Source organism: Chanodichthys erythropterus, chromosome 24 (assembly GCF_024489055.1).
Source record: "Chanodichthys erythropterus isolate Z2021 chromosome 24, ASM2448905v1, whole genome shotgun sequence".
Lineage (NCBI taxonomy): Eukaryota > Metazoa > Chordata > Actinopteri > Cypriniformes > Xenocyprididae > Chanodichthys > Chanodichthys erythropterus.
This window is the reverse complement of record NC_090244.1, coordinates 24,395,582-24,414,175: the sequence shown is the minus strand read 5'-3', so window position 1 is coordinate 24,414,175 and position 18,594 is coordinate 24,395,582. Positions and strand designations below refer to the sequence as shown.

Here is an 18,594-nt window from a genome sequence, read left to right as displayed (position 1 = left end):
AAAAAGAGGACAGATTTTTTACCCAGTGTGTGCAAAGTTTCCCCAGTAGGCCATCACAGTCCTGCATAGCTCTTCCTCTTCCTTTGTGAAAGGAGCTAAAAGGATTGAACCATTAAATTATGTTTTACTACTTTTTAATTTAAAAACCTTTCAGAAAACGCCAGGGTTGGTAAAGGATGCATTTGTTTTTGTGATCACTTAAAAGTCTTACCGGTTGCTTTGAGATGGGCTTTAGCAAAGCAGGTTCCCTGAATAAAGAAAAGTTCATCTGCATGATCGACACCAACAAAGCTGGGTCTGTTCTTCTGGATCATACTAGGAGGATGCTGGAACTCGTACAGGTAAACTGGTGCTCCAGAGGCTAAAATCACAACAGGGTTCTTTGGTTTTACAGACATTTTAAATAAATGAAAATAAGGTTTTATTCAGAGTATGTCACTGTGACTTTGGGGAGCTAAAGGATATATATTACTACTTAATGTTAATCTATTTTAATATTTAGTCTAACGGTAATACATATTTTAATTTATATATATATATATATATAATATATATAAAATCACTACCAGTCAAAAGTTTGGAATTGGTAAGAAAGAAGTTTCGTCTGCTCACCAAGGCTGCTTTTATTTAATTAAAAATACAGTAAAAACAGTAATAATGTGAAATATTATTACAATTTAAAATAACTGTTTTCTGTTTGAATATATTTTATAAAGTAATTTATTCCTGTGATCAAAGCTGAATTTTCAGCTTCATTACTCCAGTCTTCAGTGTCACATGATCCTTCAGAAATCATTCTAATATGCTAATCTGCTGCTCAAGAAACGTTATATATGTATGTATATAATATATGTAACTGTCAAATGTTTGGAAGTTTTGAAGATATATATATATATATTTTTTTTTTATGTATTTGTAAAAAAGTCTCATATCACCATGACTGCATTAATATTGTGAAATATAATTACTATTTAAAATGTTTTCTATTTGAATTTATTCTAAAATATAATTTATTCCTGTGATGCAAGGCTGAGTTTTTTGAGCATCATTACTCCAGTTTTCAGTGTCATCCTTCAGAAATCATTCAAAACTTTTGACCGGTAGTGTATATAATTCTATGTTAAAATGTATTGTAAAATTTAACTACATATTTCAGTTTTTCTCGATTGCTGAAAGGTACAATATGTAATAATTTTGGCCGCTAGAGGCCTATTCAAAACAAAGGCGTAGCTTGATGACGCCACGTTTTAGAGCGGAATCTTGGGACATGTGGTCTCCATCTCAATGGACGGTGCAAAAGAATAGGGATTGGAGTCGGGAAGAAACAATTTTCATGGATGCGATCATTAACGTTACTGTAGTATAAAGCAGAGCAGGGCCGAGTGTTGTGGGAGCTGAACGAGGCCCCTGGCCTGAAGTAACTGCGCAACACATGAGCAGCGGAGCTTTTATCAAAGAGCTTAGAACCCAAGAGGCGACACTTGATACTTTTTGGGTAACAGCCACTAGATGGCGCTTTGGTAGCGCGGCCGCCAATATGGGGTGAAACTAACTGGACCATAGAATCCTTCACATCTTACGCACCCAAAATCGGCGAATTTCACTGCCAAATCAGAAGCACAATAGAACAGTTTTTTTAAATTAAGTCACCAGTAAATTGTATGGCTCCTACAGTAAATGTTGTATTGTCTTATATTTATTTTACCACTTGTGGAATCCAACCATTTAGCCATCTGAAGTAGTTAGCCTACTTTATTGAGTATTTCCATTTTATGAAACTTTACACATTTATTAATAGTAAATTAATAATTTATAAATTTAAGATCATCATGTTTGCAGCGAACAATATATTTCAGACTCAATATAATTTCAATATAATTCATTGCTTCTCACCACTGTGGTATTTTGCCAGTTGGAGGGCAGGGATATTAAACATCAAGTCCCCCATCATCTCTCTATAAATGTCTCTGATTTGAATGGGGTCATTTGTGTCGCCCAGATACTCTTTTGCCACCAGGTCAATGATCCATCGATCTCTGGGCTAAAGGGAAATATGTTCAAAGCACAGGATTCCAAGAAAAATATTTTAAAAAAGAGAGAAAGATTTCCAATGTACTTCTCACTGAAAGATTAATATTACATCATGTATGTATGTGTGTATTCTATTGAGTCGTATCTTACATCAGGATAACTCAGGGTCAAGGTTTTTATGGCTTGCTCTCTACTGATCCCATCAATCCATCCAGGACCTGAAAAATACTATGGCAAAATAACATTCAGATTTATGTAACAAATTTACAGGTTTGTAACAAATTTGCATAATGCCAGTCTATGGTCTTCATTGGCTGCCCACAAACAACGTCTACATTGACCCTCAAACACTGTAGTTGTAACTGAGGCCTAGAAGAGTTTGGTTCATGTTGTCGACATGTGGAAGATGCAGGCAAAATCCACTTTTCATGCAATTCCAAAGGATGAGATTGATACAGTAAAACTAACACCATCATTAGTGTTTGTATCACTGTGTATCAATTGTTGAGGAAGATCTGGAGCTTAAAATTCAGATATGGTAATGGGTGTTACATTTTCAAAGCAGAGTAGACCAATCACAACAAACTGTTCCATCTGACCAATCAGAGAAGTGTATATTATGAGAAAATTAAAGTGTTTTTGACTTTGGATGCATGTAAACCTATTGTAGGAGACCTCCAAAATGAAATTAGGAACCTTTAAAATAGCACTTTATTAATTTTTAATGTCATTTTACTTTAATAAAATATTTTTTTTTATTCCATATGATTTATTCAATATGATTATATGATGTAGCATGAACTATCCCTGCTTTTTAAAAAAATAAACTATTATGTAAAACTACTTAAGAATTTCAGCCTTTGAATAACACTTTTTTTGTGTAAAAATAGTTAAATTAAAGTAAACCAAACTAGGTGAACGATACACCTGCATAAAAAAATACTACTACTATCCTGCAGATACTTTTTCTTGCTTTCTTTATTCAAATAATAGCTGTCTAGAGTGTGATATTGAATATAATAATAAATGCAATATTTACTCACTGCGGTCAGTAAAAAGCCAAACTCATCATTAGTAATACCAGTGATGAGAGGAACTTTACTGAACTCTTGTTTCCGAATGATCTCCTCTACAGGCTTGGGAAGGAAATGAGAATCCACAGCAAGACTAAAGTGCATCATCTGAAACTATAAACATATTGCAAACAATCCTCACAGTTAACAGCTGCTAATATGAATGACACAAAATATATTCTAATAAAAATAGATTCTAACCTTTAGTATGCTTTATATTATATGACTACATTATGATGATGATGGATATATGATGTGTAATAATGCATAATATTATCCCTTGTTAAAAAAAGTGTTGTTGGTAACCAGATAGTTGACGGTATCCAAAAAATACTATGGAAGTCAATAGGTGCCATCAACTGTCTGATTACCAACATTCTTCAAAATATCTTCTTTCATGTTCAACAGAAGAAAGAAACTCATACAGGTCATACTTCAGTGTGAGTAGATTTTCATTTTTGGGTGAACTATCCCTTTAAGTGCACTTAAAAAGAGTACTTTTATGACTTTCATAAAACACTTAAGTACACTTTTAAAAAGAGCACTTTAAAAAGTGGAATAAAAGTTTTATTTTAAAGTACATTTTTAATATATCATAATAATATTTTGTTGTGCTTTAAAGTTAAACTACACTAAAATACTAAAGTACATGTAAATAATTTATAATTTTGTGTCATTCGATATTACATTTAAAGGTAAAATATACTTTAAATGTACTAAATTGTAATTTCATTATTACAAATGTGTAATTACAAATATTTATATGCATGACTGAGTTTTAATAGAAATTACATTAAAGTATATTTCAGTTTATCATAAATGCTTGTCAGTACATTCAGCAGTACACTTTATCCATATTTCAAAGACAAAATTAGTTATGAAATTAGATATAAAAATGTATTTAAGTCCTACTTAAGTTGGTCAAAAAGCTAAACAAACTGCATTTAATATAAATTTAAACTATAATACATGTTCATTTAATGGTAAATAACATGCAATTAAGTATCTGAAAACATAACATTCAGTTCTCATTATTTGTGTAATAAGTACTTGTTTTAAAGTATGCTAAAGTGTAGTTTTTCTGAAGCGATCTTACTGCTTTACACAGTATGATTTCAAAAACATATTTCTTAATGGCTTATTTTTATGAAAAATGTCACACCTTTTTGGAATATTCCAAAACTTCCCCATCAGACCAGCCCATGATGCAGTCAACGATCTTTGATGAAGTGCTACTTTCACAGTTGCATGATTTGGCTGCATTCTGCAACGACGATCAATATGAGGACTTGAGACGATTTTAAATAACAAAATGATGACAATATAAGAATATTATGAAAGAAAATGATACCTGGGCTATCAGTAAAGGATTAGCCATCACTATAGCCTCCCAAAGGGCAGTCCCGCTTTCTGCAATGGCACGATGAAATAGACCGGAAGTCAACGGTGAAAGAATCTTAAAGACATGACACAGAAAGTGACTCAATCATTCAATACAAATAATTTTACAATCATTATGGCTGAATTATGGTTTCTACAGTTATTAAATAAAGATGCATACCAGCGAGGACACACTGAATCCTCCAGCGGACTCTCCAAAGATGGTCACTGATCCAGGATCTCCGCCGAAGCTGTGGATGTTCTCCTGGACCCACTGAAGTGCAGCCACCTGGTCCAGAAGACCATAGTTTCCTGGCGCGTGTTCATCTCCTGTGCTACAAAATGAAATGGAATATTTTATCTGAATCTGTAATTAAATCTGAATCTGTAATTAAATACAGAAAAATATATTCACACATTTGGGCTTAAATCGTGTACTTGTGATGCACCAAAATGAGTTTTTTAATAAAACACTGAAACCAAAATTAAAGTATTTATTTAGTCAAAGACCAAAAATAATGATAAAATTTCGTCAATGATTTCGGCCTTTCATAACTTTTTCGCTAATTAAATTTGTCACTGTTTCATAGAGAAATTTTGTCAATGATTTCAGCCCTCCAAAATTATTTCGGATAAATATTTTCAGTTTCAGAAATTTCAGTGCATCACTAATACTTACATGGCACAAAAACATTACAATGTTTTTAATGCCAAGTTACAAGCATTAATTGCAATAATTTAATAACACTGAACATTTAATTCATCTTTAAAATAAAATAAACAAATTAACTTTGGTAACCCTAATGTATTGATGTGATCTTTTTTTTCATTTAATTTGAATTCCAAAAAAAAAAAAAAAATAGGTCAAGCATTGATTTTTTTTGTAGTTAACCTACACATTTGAAAATGACGCTAGCTACAGTACACAAATTATATACAAAAACTATTTAACAACATTATGGCTCTTGAAATGGCATTAAAAGAAACAATTTGACAAAGGAAATTTATTTCAGATTTTACTAAGTTAATTATCAATTACAAATAGTAATTCTTACACAGAATATAAATTTTACCTACTTGTAGTAAAAATCCATCAAATCAAGATTCCAATCTTCTACTGTGAATTTTTAATACATTTACATTTGCATCTTATTTTTATTGGTTTTTAAATAGTCAATTAATAAAAAAATCTTTACATCTATAAATCTGATGTAATAACAATATGTACGTTTTTTGCATAGAGCCTTTATTTTTTAACTGCCATAATAACATTTTTTTAATTAAAATATTATGAATTGTATTATGACCAATTTTCAGACTTAATTATGCACCACATCATTTAAATATTGGTACTTCATAATAATACATCATAATTGGTGATATCTTTCCACTTTAATTAAACATGGTATTTTCCAGGGTTACTGCAGCTGTGAAATAACTTATGGCACCAACCTAAAGAATCCCAGCAGACCCAATCTGTACTGAATCAGCACCACGACCACATCCTGATACGCTGACAGAACGGAGCCATCGTACAGTGAAGCTGAACCAAGAGAAAGTCCTCCACCATGAATCCAAACCATGACCTAGGAAACACAAGGACACATTCTCTACCCACTTTCTATGAGGACGTTCAATCACAAAAAGCTGTTGTTGAACTTACTGGTAACTTGGCGTCTTCTTCACCAGGTTTGACTGGAGTGTAGATGTTGAGATACAAGCAGTCCTCTGAGACCTCAGGAACCTCCACATCCATAGCAAGAAACTCCAGCTCAGCTAATGTCACTTGCCTGTCCTGAATGCACCTAAAGAAACCATGGTACATTAGATACTGGAAATGTCTAAATTAATTTCAATTGAAATACGGTTGTGTTGCATCTTACATGGGTGGCTGTTTGGTTGCATCTCTCACCCCTTGCCATTTCTCTGCAGGCTGGGGCTGAGCCAGTCTCAGGGGCCCTACCGGGGGCTTGGCAAACGGTACACCTAGATAGCTATTGACGACAGTTTCCTTGCCCTTCACCGTCAGGAAGGCACCCCTTAGAGATCCTAATTTTGTTTGCACTACAGGTCCTGTCAAGAAAACCAATAATAATATAATACAAAGATTTACAGTTTTTCTTGATTGCTTAAACACCATAACCAGGCTTTTGAACTAAAATTTCAAAACCATAACGCCATTTATCAAAAAGCACACCCATTTCCCTAAACTATAAACACTATTCACCTGTTTTGAAACATGAATCAGATTTGTTGAACCGTCACTGCAAAACTCTAGACACAAATCCCTTCATTTCTCATTGCCTACACCATGTGGTCATCTAGAAAGCACTAGCATTCAATATTGTTCACTCAAGTCAGTGTAGCTTGAGCTCAATTAGCAAATAGTTACCCACACAGAAACACTAAGAGTCAAAATTGATCACACACCAAACAAAAACTTCAATAGACACATAAAAGAGCCCAAGTCAGTTCATTCAGTTTTGGAACAATGGATCCAAAGAGATGTGACTGAAAAGGCCGAGTACACCAGATGAGCAAGAGCAGTAAGGAGTGGAGGAAGAGGTGAAGAAGGAGGAAAAGAAGGAGGAGGACGAGGATGAGGAGACAAGGAGTCTCAGATGAAATTTGTGCTACTAGTTGCTTCCATTTTGTAAAAAAGATGTGTTAAGTTACAGTAATCAGTACTTCTATTTTTGTAGGACACAGAGACAATGGAATGGAAAAAGCCTGACTAGGCATTTCAGTTGATGCATGCCAGGGGTGGATCAGGCATGCAAGAGGATTTTACCCCCGCTGCCTGGCTAGGGCCAGTATAGCCTGTGATGTTGACGAGATTCTCTGGCCTGTCCCAGACCAAAGATGTGATGCTGGGCAGAATATTTTTGTTGTTGTTTGGTGTATTGTACTGTACAGTACATTAAGGAATGTATACACGTGTACATCATGTGAAAAGTTCCATGAGGGGGGAACCACAAGCAACACAACTTATTACTGGTTTTTGTAGTATTGTTTTGAATTGATCTCACCAGTGTGTAAGCCTATGTTGTAGTATGTGTGTGTTTTGAGGGCTTGTGTGTCATGTTTGAGGGCAAAGTTTGTTTTTTTCAGCAAGAGTGAATGGTTTTGAGTGTAGAGCTTCATTTTGACCTGAAAATAGGATGTTTGGGGAATTGGGTGAGATGTTATGGATTTGTGTTTACTGTTTTGAGAATATGAGGCATAGTTTCAAGAAATATGTTTAAGCAATCGAGAAAAACTGTAATATAGTTTGCATGAGGCAAAAAAGATCCAAGATCCAAATGAACATACTTAGCAAATAAATTATGGTTTTTATGACATTTTTTTATTATTCTGAAATTGATAACTTGCCTTCATTCCACTCTTTTATAATCTGTGGAAGTTTTTGTGTCATGAAATTAAAGTGTTGTCCCTTAAAGTTTTTGCCTGGTTTCTGTTTCAGTCCAATGCCGAGATACTCAGCCTCAGCTCCATATTCAGGCCACTTTGTGAGGCCCGGACCATTCGGAGATCTGACGTCAATGACAAACACAACAATTCTAATTCAAAACTGTCCCTTGCAATAGGGATGCATATTATAATTAATGTTAATTATTTTATTTTCTTATTTCATATTTTCATGGAAAATATGCATTGCAAAATAATCTGTGCAAAAAAAGTGTTGTAAAACAATGACTTAAGAAATTGATAAAAGTATAGTTAAAATAAATTTGTATTAAATAATTTGTATAACAACAATTGCTCTTTTATAAGTTATTTGTTTTACCACAATAAAAAAAAAAACACAAATGAAAAACACATAAGATCTTTCTTAGGCTAAAGGTCATTATCGAGACCACTATCGAAAACCGTGCATTTCTACATGCTCCTTTATTTGTAAATGTTCATGAAGAACACATTTTTAAAGTGACTGTTAATCAAATTTTATTTATTAGAAATATTTATTTTTCCCTTAACCTAGAAGGGACTGTTTTATCACTGATGTAATCACTTACCCAGTGCGGGCAAAGTTTCCCCAATAAGACATGGCAGTTTTACAAAGTTCATTTTCTTCCTCTGTGTGATTATCTGAATTATGAAGAAGAAAGAAAATTGAAGACACTTAAAAAGTAGCCAATATTTCAATTCTTTGACAGTATAGTTCCGGTTAAATCTTAATAAAACCTTAATTAATAAAACCAATAAAACTACAGTTAGATTTGTACATGATTAATACATGAATACTACCAAACATATTTCTTTATACATTTTAGGCTGTACCTTCCACCTTCATATGCCCATTTCCAAAGCAGTAACCAAAAACAAACAAAAGTTCATCTCCATGGTCAGTTCCAACAAAACTGGGTCTTTTCTTTTGAAGTACACTGGGAGGATGCTGGAATTCATACATGTATACTGGTGCACCAGCATCTATTAAAGGCAAATGACTGAATGAATGAATGAAATTAAATGAAAATGGATTAAACTGGCATAATTGGTGCACAGTGATGTATAAATAGAGTAAACTCTCACCTCTGTGGTAATTTGCTACTTTGCGAGCAGGGATGTTGAAAAAAAAATCCCCCATCATCTCTCGAAAACCATCTCGGATTTTGATCCTGTCAGTGGATGTGCCCAGATACTCATTTAAAACAAAATCAGCAATCGCCTGATTCTGAAGCTAAAAGAATTGTTATTTAAATTATTAGAGTATTTTTACTTCACTTTAACATTTGAAGCAACACAGCACAATTTATATATATGATTTTGTTTTTTGTATTTTAGTATTCAGTATTTTAGTCATGTCCTGAAACTTGGTGTTTTCATTGTGTAACATAACTGATCAGTCTGTTTACAAAGTTTTGATCATTATAAGTAATAGGAATATACAGTGGGGATAAATGTTTGCATAACTGTAATAAAAAAATGCAATGCTTTGTGATTTCATTACCTAAAATTAACACAGAAATAAAACAGGAGAGGACCTAGAATAAAACCCTGGGGGATGCCACAAGAAATGAATACTTTCTTAAATAAATGCAGCAATTATTGATAGGGGCAAATAAAACTAAATAAAATGAACCAAAATAATATTCATTTTGTTGAAATTTCAAGCTCTGTGTGATAAACAAATAGGTTGATAGATTAATAGAGTAAAATGATGCAGCTATCATAATGTTTTATGTCTTACATCAGAATCAAAGGAAGGCAAAAATGGCATGATCTGCTCTCTGTCCATTCCATCTATCCACTCTGGAGGTCCAAGAATCTTTGTAAAATAAAAATGTTTTTTTTTTTTTTTTTTTATATTAATATTAAGTTCACTAACTTGCATTCAAAGATTTCATATTTTGGAAATCTATGACTTTAAATCAATGTTTTACAGCAAAATTATGTAAATAGAAACATTTCCATTACATTAGGTAATGTATAGCCACCATCATCATCAGTAACTCCAGTGATGAGAGGTACTTTGTTAAACTGGTGGGATTGAAGAAGCTCGTCTACAGATTTCGGAAGGAACTGGCCATCCACTGTCACTCCAAAAAGAAGCATTATTTGTTCCTGTGTTATGAGCCCAAGATACAACATGCAAAAAGCACAAAAAATGAGCTGTATTAATATTATTATCAATTCTAATATTAATCACTTAACGGTGTGACCTTACAAGGTTTTTTACAGAAAGTAAAAGATGCAAACAATTAATCAAATTCTATAAAATATAAACATTTATTTTGTAAGGATGGATGGATGGATGGATGGTTGCAATGCAAACCCTAGAAATCTTCAATATGTCCTCTTCTGACATCTGCATGACACAGTCAACGATCTTCTTTGTGCTAGAAATGTCACAGCCAGATGCATTTCCCACATACTACAGAAAGATGTTGATATATTTTGATTAAATATCTGTACTTCACAGTGAAAGAAAATTAAAATCCTAACGTTGAATTTGTAATGAATTTGTGGAATGTACTTGGGCTGTTGGCAGAGGGTTGGGAGTCATGATAGCATCCATTGCTGCCGTCCCACTCTCTGCAATAGCATAGCGAAACAGGTTTGCAGATAATGGAGAAAGAACCTATAGAAGATATAGAGAAAATCTTTAAAACACACAGGTATGTACAAGTCCATCTGTAAAGCCATATTTCAGAGGATCAAAATAAGTCCCTAATCATTGCATGATCCCAAATTTGGTTTTGAATTCTTACATGTAAAGACACACTGACTCCTCCAGCAGACTCTCCAAAGATGGTCACTAATTCAGGGTCGCCTCCAAAGCTGTGGATGTTCTCCTGGACCCATTGAAGTGCAGCCACCTGGTCCAGAAGACCATAGTTTCCTGGTGCATGTTCATCTCCTGTGCTAAATAGTCATTTATCAAATACAAGGTCATAGAGGTAATGGAAACATGGAAAATAGTCTACAAATATGCTATACAACTAAAGGCGTGGTCACATTTACCGTTGTTCTTGAATTTTCATGGCAAAATCTTGTCATTTCAATTGAAATTCCCACATCTGGTATTTTTTTCCTACTATGGCTGTTTGATTATCAACGTTCTTTAAAAATATCTTCATTTGTGTTTAAAAGAAGAAAGAAACTCATACAGGTTTGAATGAACTTGAGGGTTAGTAAATGATGACAATGATGAGAATTTTTTTATTTTTTGGGTGAACTAACCCTTTAAGCTCACTGGAAACTCCAATACATTTAAAACAATACAATATTGTTTAAGTTGATTTACATGGAACACATGGTACCCTGACTACGACTCTGCCTGTTCCTTACTGTTCCTGTTTTAACCCTGCCTGTACGACCGTGCTCACTTTTAATAAAAGCTCTGCATTTGGATCACTGCCTGAGTCCAGCTTCGTTTTTATTTTACACCTCAGAATGCTATTAAACAAATCATTATTTGTGATCTGCTGAGATGTGATCTGCTGTAATGCATGCATATACACTGCTGGACAATCTGAGCGAACAAACTAAAGTACACTGGGGAAAAAAATTAGTGTAGTATCAATTTTCACTCAGAAATTGATAGTAAATTTCACAATTAATTACTGTTAAGTTAAACTTGAAATTCTAAGGGAAAATTTTTATTCATTATTGTTAAATAAAGACTGGAAATCTATTGGATAAGATGAGGTTTGATGTGAGATCAAAATGAATGAATACTATTGGTTGTGGACATGTAGAGCAACCTGGAAGGAACAAGGAAGCTGGTTGGCCATTGGATCTCCACATGTCACATAGAACCAGGTGTGCCTGTTTGATTATCAGTGTGCAGAGGATCTTTGCTGGCATTGAATGCACTTCTGTTACCCAAGTTGGTGCTAATACTGATTATAAAACCAAAGGAGAAGTGTTGCTAAACCATGCATGGATATAGCCACTGAGTTTGGAGGAAACCACATTCTGAGTTTGGTCAAAGACAGTTGGGAAAAGCCACAATGTGTTCATCAACTTTGAGATGCTACTGGTAGGAAAAATAATACTTTATTAAGACTACAGACTGTATAAAAGAACAATTGTGTCTTGCAAGTTGTTTGTTAATGTTAACAGTTTTAGCATTTAATATGCTAATTGGCCATGTGCAGTGAGCACGTTTGATTTAGTGTTGTGGTTGAACTGCACTGCTATGTATTGTACTTTGTGATTTATGAGTTCTTTAACATTGTTTGTAGTATAAATGATCTTTAACTGATATCATTGCTGTGTATAGTAACTTATATATTTGTATGTTTCTATGTGTAGGTTATTAAGCTAAACATCTGACTAAGCATCTGAGTTACACATCTGAATTAACCTGTGAAGAAAAGCAAATGAGGATCAAGTTGTTACTGAAAATAAATTGCTTCGATGATAAAGGATGTTTTGAGTTATTCCATGCGCACTCAAGAGTTGATTGAAGCCTTTGTCAAGTTAGGGCAAACATTGTGGCAGAGAAGAATCCCTAGATAACTTGACACTTAATAACCAAGCTTGTGGAGAAGAAGATTAAAGGCTTCTGATGGTCCAGAAAACAAAGCTGGCGCAAGGGACAAGGATCAACATTGTTAATATCAGTCATCAGTGAATTAATTGAGCTGTTTAAAGACTTGAGGTAGAAAAGATGGCAGAAGAAGCCTTGGGGAAAACAGTGGACCAACTTAAAAGAGAGAGAACCACTGCAAAGATGTGTTTTACCAAGCAAGTAAACCTTCTCATTCGGGAGTCAAGCCAAATGATTGAATCTGAGCTCAGGAAGGAGTTCCAGAAACTCTCTTGTAGTGCAAGAGCACTTTTTGATGCAAATGATGACTATAAGATGGGACTGCTTGCAGAGCAGGGAGCTGATGCAAAGAGTGCTGAGCAAGTGGAGCTTGGAATGAGAAACAGAAACAGAGCAGTCAAAACTCTATCCGGCTGGGAGTGATGGATTCCTACAACGGAGAAGAAGGACTTTGAGAGAAGAGTAAAGCAGTTAAAAGTACAAAATAATGGACTTTAACAGTGAATTTATTACTGCACGTAATGTTGAAAGACGTTCTCAACTTGCAAGTCCTATAAGCCCAAACACAGCTCTCCAAACTATGCCAGTTGTGAGAATAAAACCAACTAGTTTGCCTAAATATGGTGGTATCAAGAGAGATTTCTTTCGCTGGAAGAAGGATTGGGAAAGTTTGCAGAAACAGGGAGAACCAACTGGATCAGTAGAGGTCAAGAAAATCCAGCTCCTAGACAGCTTGGATGACAGAATTGTTAAGGATCTGAGGTTATCAAGTTACAGCACTGCTGAGGATGTGTTTAGGGTGCTGGAGAATCAATATGGCAACAAAGTAACAATTGCCATGGAAATTATTGAAGAACTGGAGAGAATTCCTGCTGTGAAGGGAAATCAGCTCAGAAAAGTGATAGAATTGATCCAGACTGTTGAAAAAGCTTTATCAGACCTGACAGATCTGGGGAACACTGGTGCAATAAAGAACCCTCTCGTTGTCAAGTCTATTGAGAGTAAACTACCCGAATTTGTAAAAAGAAACTGGCTTATCTTCATGATTGACCTTCATGATGGTGTAACTTCAGAGAATCACTTTGACCTCCTGTTGAAGTTTTTAAAGAAACAAGGAGACATTCTTGAGAAACTTGAACAGCTCAGAATCACAGACAAGGTAGAAAGGCAAGATAAAGCAGAAAATAGATTTGAAAGGAGGTATGCATCTACAAGAACCACAAAGAAAGATTCTGATGGTGGTTGTACTGTGTGTGGAGCTGAAAATCATAAAGACAAGATTTTCTTCTGTAAGAAGTTTAAGGAGCTAAAGATAGCTGAGAAGAAAGCTGCTCTGAGAAAGATTGGGGCATGCAGAAAATGCCTTGGATGTCATGAGGGTGACCGCAACTGCAGAGACACATTCTTGTGTAAAAATAGGGACTGTAGAAGAGAAAATGCATCTGATCATCATTATTTTCTCTGTCCAAGACGAGAATCCACAAGTGGCAGTGAGAAAAGGCCTCAAAAAGACAGTAGAAAGGTAAATGTGCTAACCGCAGAACAAGAGGAGGTTTTAGCTGAACTTGAGCTGGCCGAGCGATATAGAAATGCTTTTACCAACAAAGCCGCAGTAGTAACTGGCACTGGAAAAACCCAAGTTGGACTTTTGCAGGAAAGTAGAGTGCAAGAACTACCTGTCATCATGATGCTCATGGAAGTTACAGCTAATGCAGGGCAGAAGATTGGAACTTTAGTAGACCTTGCATCAGATACCAACTATATAACCCACAAGGCTGCAGAAAGGTTGAGGTTAAGGAGTGAAGATGTCACTTTGATAGTGCATGGAGTTGCTGGAATGACCATTAGGGTGAAAACCAAGTGATATCATCTTAGAGTCAGAGTCAAGACTGATGAGGACAAAGGAAGAGCGCATGAGCTTCTCTGTTATGGCTTGGAAGAAATTGCTAAAGTGCAGAAAGTCATTAAACCTAAGCAACTGCAGAGATTCTTCCCAGAAGTCAAATTTGAAGAGCTGGTAAGACAAAGAAATTTAACTTCTTATTAGCCATCGAGAAGGGAGATTAGCCCCACAAAGAGTAAAGATTGTGGAGGATCTTGTTTTATGGGACAGTCCTTTGGGAAAGACCGTAGGCGGAGCTCATCCAGACTTATTTGAAGAAATCAGTGTAGCTGCATACGAGTCCAAAACACATTTCGCTCGGTCAATGAGAACAGCCGCAGTAAAATATGAAGAGACAGTGGGAGGACCTGAAATGCAAGTGATGTCTAAGTCAGCCCAACTACTTCAAGAAACTACAGCTGAGAAAAACATTGCAGCTGTCAGCAACCGTGAGTTCTTGGAATGGTGGAAATGGGATATCATTGGAGCAGCTTGTGAACCGATGTGTGGAGCCTGTCGCTGTGGAAACTGTCAGCCAGGTGGTAAGGAGATGACACTGGCGGAGGAAAGAGAACTTGAGATTATAAAAGAGTGTCTTACCTACGTAGAAGATGATGTGCACAGCAAGTCTCCTCATTGGCATTCAAAATACCGATGGATTGAAGATCCAGCTTCCCTTCCTAATAATAGAAGTAGAGTAGAGGCAACATTTCTGAGAACAGAAAAGCAGCTCAAGAGGGAGCCAGAATGGCAAGCCACTTATGCAACTCAAATTCATGAAATGGTGGAGCGAGGAGCAGCAATCAAGCTCACTGAGGATGTAATCAATTGTTGGAATGGACCTGTGTGGTATGTGAGTCACCTGATTGCGCCAAATCCTCACTCAGTCACTACTCCAGTCCGCCTGGTATGGAACAGCAGTCAGAAATTTGAAGGAGTGTGTATGAATGATCTTCTTCTGAAAGGCCCAGATGTTCTTAATCCGATCAGAGCTGTCCTTCTAAGGTTTAAAACAGGAGTTGATGTTCAGAGTGAAGAAATAGGAGAGTATGCAATCACCAGGGTTAATATCAGTGACCGACCAGCAGGGTGCATTGCACAGTTAGCCATGCGAGAAACGGCAAAACTGACAAAGTTTTCTCATCTACATGAAGAGCGCAAAGTTATCGAAGTAGATAGTTATGTAGATGATATTTTAACATCCCACAATGATCGGGAAAAGCTGGATAAAATAGCCAAAGGTGTTGAGAAGATCCTAAGAGCTGGAGGGTTTTTCTTGAAGCACTGGATTCGGTCAGAACAAAGTTGGAAGCCTACTGATGGAGAGTCAGTAAAGTCGGCAGAAGAAGATAGGATCCTGAAACTTCCAAACCAGCTGAGGGATAAAGACAACAAGGCCCTTGGACTTGGGTATCTAGCTGAGGAAGATAAACTCTACATCATGACCTCAATTAACTTTTCCAAGCGGAAAAAGAAGATGAGAGTAGGACAAAACCTCCTTAAAGAGGAGGTCAGGGCCAAGACTCCTAATCCTCTGACTAGAAGGGAACTACTCAGTCAGGTGGCGGGGCTGTATGATCCAATTGGCCTGGTGACGCCTGTCAAACAAAAAGGGGCTATTCTTGTACGAAAGGCATTTCAGGAAGCAGGACGTGGAAACTTGACAAAAGATACATGGGATAAACCACTGTCAGAAAGCCTCAGAGAAGAAGCCATTCAATTGTTTGAACAGTATGTTCAGATTGGCAAGATAAAGTTCCTAGGAGGTTTAACACCTGCAGGTTGGAAAGGGAAACCATTGGCAGTAACATTCTCTGATGGGAGTGATAAGACCTATGGAGCTGTAACATATTTCAGGTGGGAAACAGACCAAGGCATTGAGGTGAGGCTAGTTGAATCCAAGGCCAAATTGACTCCTTTGGATCAAAAAGGAGAAGCAGTTAAGGCTGAAATGTGTGGTGCAGTTTATGCAGCCAGACTCAGAAAATACATCGAGAGGCATTGCCAAGTGGAGATTGACCAATGGTTCCATCTGGTGGACAGCCAAACCGTGTTGGGAGCTATTCAGCGGGCTAGCTATGGCTACCAGTCCTTTTTTGCAAAAAGAATAGGAGAAATCCAGAGAACAACACCTGTTAAAGACTGGAGGTGGATCCCAGGTGACTTAAACATTGCAGATATTATCACAAGAGGAGGTAGTCCAAAAAACCTCAAAGAAGATTCTGCATGGCAAAGGGGGCCGGTGTTCCTGAAGTGGCCAGTAGAGGACTGGCCAATGAAGTCACCTGCTGAGGTTGCAACTGCAGCAAGAGAGAGTATTAACAAACTTCAGAAGAAAACGTTCTCTGCAGTATTAACCAGATCTATGGCCAAGGGAAGATGCAATCCTCCTTGAGAAACTTAAAGTAAGGGCTCATGAGATTGGAGCAAGATCTGAGTTAAATCACCTTACTGTAGATTCTGGGACCTTTGCAAGACGGATGGATCTTTCATTAGGAAGGATGTGTGGTGGCTTAATAGCAAGCAAGTTGCTTAATATTGAAAAATTCAGCAGCTTGTCCAGACTGGTCAGAGTTGTTGCTTGGGTGTGTCGAGCTATCAAGAAGTGGCTTAAGATAAGAACTAAGACCTCTGATTCATCAAAGTGGGAGGTGAAGCCTTTTGAGGGAAGATTCAATGAAGCTATCTTGATAGTAAGTGAACTGGATGATGCTCTTGAAGATCTTTTTCTAGCAGCCCAAATTAATGTGGTATTTCCTGTTACTACTCTTAGTAGGTTGGCAGTGTATAAGGATGAAACTTCTGGACTGTTAGTTTGTGGAGGAAGAATTCAAATCTACAATGAGGACAAAACGGCAGTTCCAATCTTGCCCTATAATGCATATGTGTCTATGCTGCTGGCTCAGGAAGCTCATCAAGTAAACCATGAAGGAGTGGCTGGAACTTTGTTGAGAATGAGAAGGAAAGCTTGGGTGGTAAAAGGCCGTAGACTAGCTAAGAAATCTGTAGACTGCTGTGTGATCTGCAGAAAGGCAATGGCAAGGCAATGCCAACAAATTATGGGAGATCTTCCACCAGAGCGGTCTGAACCAGCTGCTCCATTTGAGTTCACAACTCTGGATTTGTTTGGACCTTATGTGGTAAAAGATGAGGTAAAAAAGAGGATAGGACTCAAAGTTTGGGGAATTGTCTTCTGTTGCATGGCATCAAGAGCCATCCATACTGATATTGTCAGTGACCAATCAACAGAAGGATTTCTGCTGGCATATCAAAGATTTACAGCTTTAAGGGGACATCCAAGAAAATTGTGGTCAGACTCAGGATCAAATTTCATAGGGGCCAAGTCTGTTCTTGAAGATCTTCATAAGTTCCTAGGACGACAAGACAAGGTAAAGTTAGAAACTGAAGTAGCCAAGAACAGCACAGAGTGGTCTTGGAAAATTCATCCTGCAGATTCCCCTCACAGAAATGGAGCAGCAGAAGCAGCTGTCTGTCTGGTGAAGCGAGCCCTCCAGAATCTGGGGTGTAATGGAGTTATGACATGGGGGGAATTTCAAACATTTCTTTACACTGCAGCAAACTTGGTTAATGAAAGACCTATCGATGCCAGGACACAAAGTCGGGAAGATTGTGTGGAATACGTAAGTCCAAACTCTCTTCTTCTGGGACGTACAGGGAAAAGAGGAGATCAAGGAAGTTTTGAGTTTGAAGGTTATCCATACAAAAGACTAAGAATCATCCAAGAAGAAGTCAACAAGTTCTGGAGAAGATTGTGTCAGCCTGCAGGTCCTAACCTGTTTGTAAGAAACAAGTGGCATACTAAAGAACGTAATGTGGTTGGCTGACCAGAATGCTTTAAGAGGTCAGTTCAAGTTGGCCAGAGTCGTCAGTGTAAATGCAGACAAGAAAGGAACAGTAAGAGATGTAATGGTCAGAGTATTCCCTAGTTATCCTGTCTCAATTGTTAAACCAAGACGAACAGAAGCAACCAAGGATGTCAAACCAACGAAAAAGCTTTGTAATAAGATCCCAGCTACAGTTCTTCATAGGGATGTTAGACGCTTAGTAGTTTTAATTCCCACTGAAGAACAGTTAAGAGATTGAATGTCAGCAAAGAAGTGTGTGACCTCCTTGGGTCAGTTGACCAGGAGCTCAAGTGGGAGGTGTTAAGTTAAACTTGAAATTCTAAGGGAAAATTTTTATTCATTATTGTTAAATAAAGACTGGAA

General features: G+C 36.7%; 1 protein-coding gene across 9 annotated transcripts in view; it reads right to left on the bottom strand.

Moving 5' to 3' along the window:
• Positions 1-18,594, bottom strand: part of ces2b (carboxylesterase 2b) — a 45,027-nt gene that overhangs the window by 469 nt on the left and 25,964 nt on the right. For 8 of the 9 annotated variants that reach the window (XM_067378817.1, XM_067378815.1, XM_067378818.1 and 5 more), the window contains 20 exons: positions 10,697-10,850; positions 10,462-10,566; positions 10,261-10,359; positions 9,903-10,049; positions 9,676-9,753; positions 9,018-9,165; positions 8,766-8,915; positions 8,501-8,573; positions 7,857-8,017; positions 6,368-6,557; positions 6,148-6,289; positions 5,937-6,070; positions 4,666-4,819; positions 4,456-4,560; positions 4,267-4,368; positions 3,075-3,218; positions 2,182-2,259; positions 1,894-2,041; positions 212-361; positions 23-95 (listed from right to left, as the gene is read on the bottom strand). In XM_067378817.1, the coding sequence (XP_067234918.1) occupies positions 23-95; positions 212-361; positions 1,894-2,041; positions 2,182-2,259; positions 3,075-3,218; positions 4,267-4,368; positions 4,456-4,560; positions 4,666-4,819; positions 5,937-6,070; positions 6,148-6,289; positions 6,368-6,557; positions 7,857-8,017; positions 8,501-8,573; positions 8,766-8,915; positions 9,018-9,165; positions 9,676-9,753; positions 9,903-10,049; positions 10,261-10,359; positions 10,462-10,566; positions 10,697-10,850 (2,535 nt within the window). The remainder of the gene's footprint in view (positions 1-22; positions 96-211; positions 362-1,893; positions 2,042-2,181; positions 2,260-3,074; positions 3,219-4,266; positions 4,369-4,455; positions 4,561-4,665; positions 4,820-5,936; positions 6,071-6,147; positions 6,290-6,367; positions 6,558-7,856; positions 8,018-8,500; positions 8,574-8,765; positions 8,916-9,017; positions 9,166-9,675; positions 9,754-9,902; positions 10,050-10,260; positions 10,360-10,461; positions 10,567-10,696; positions 10,851-18,594) is intronic. The other variant, XM_067378814.1, reaches the window with a different exon arrangement.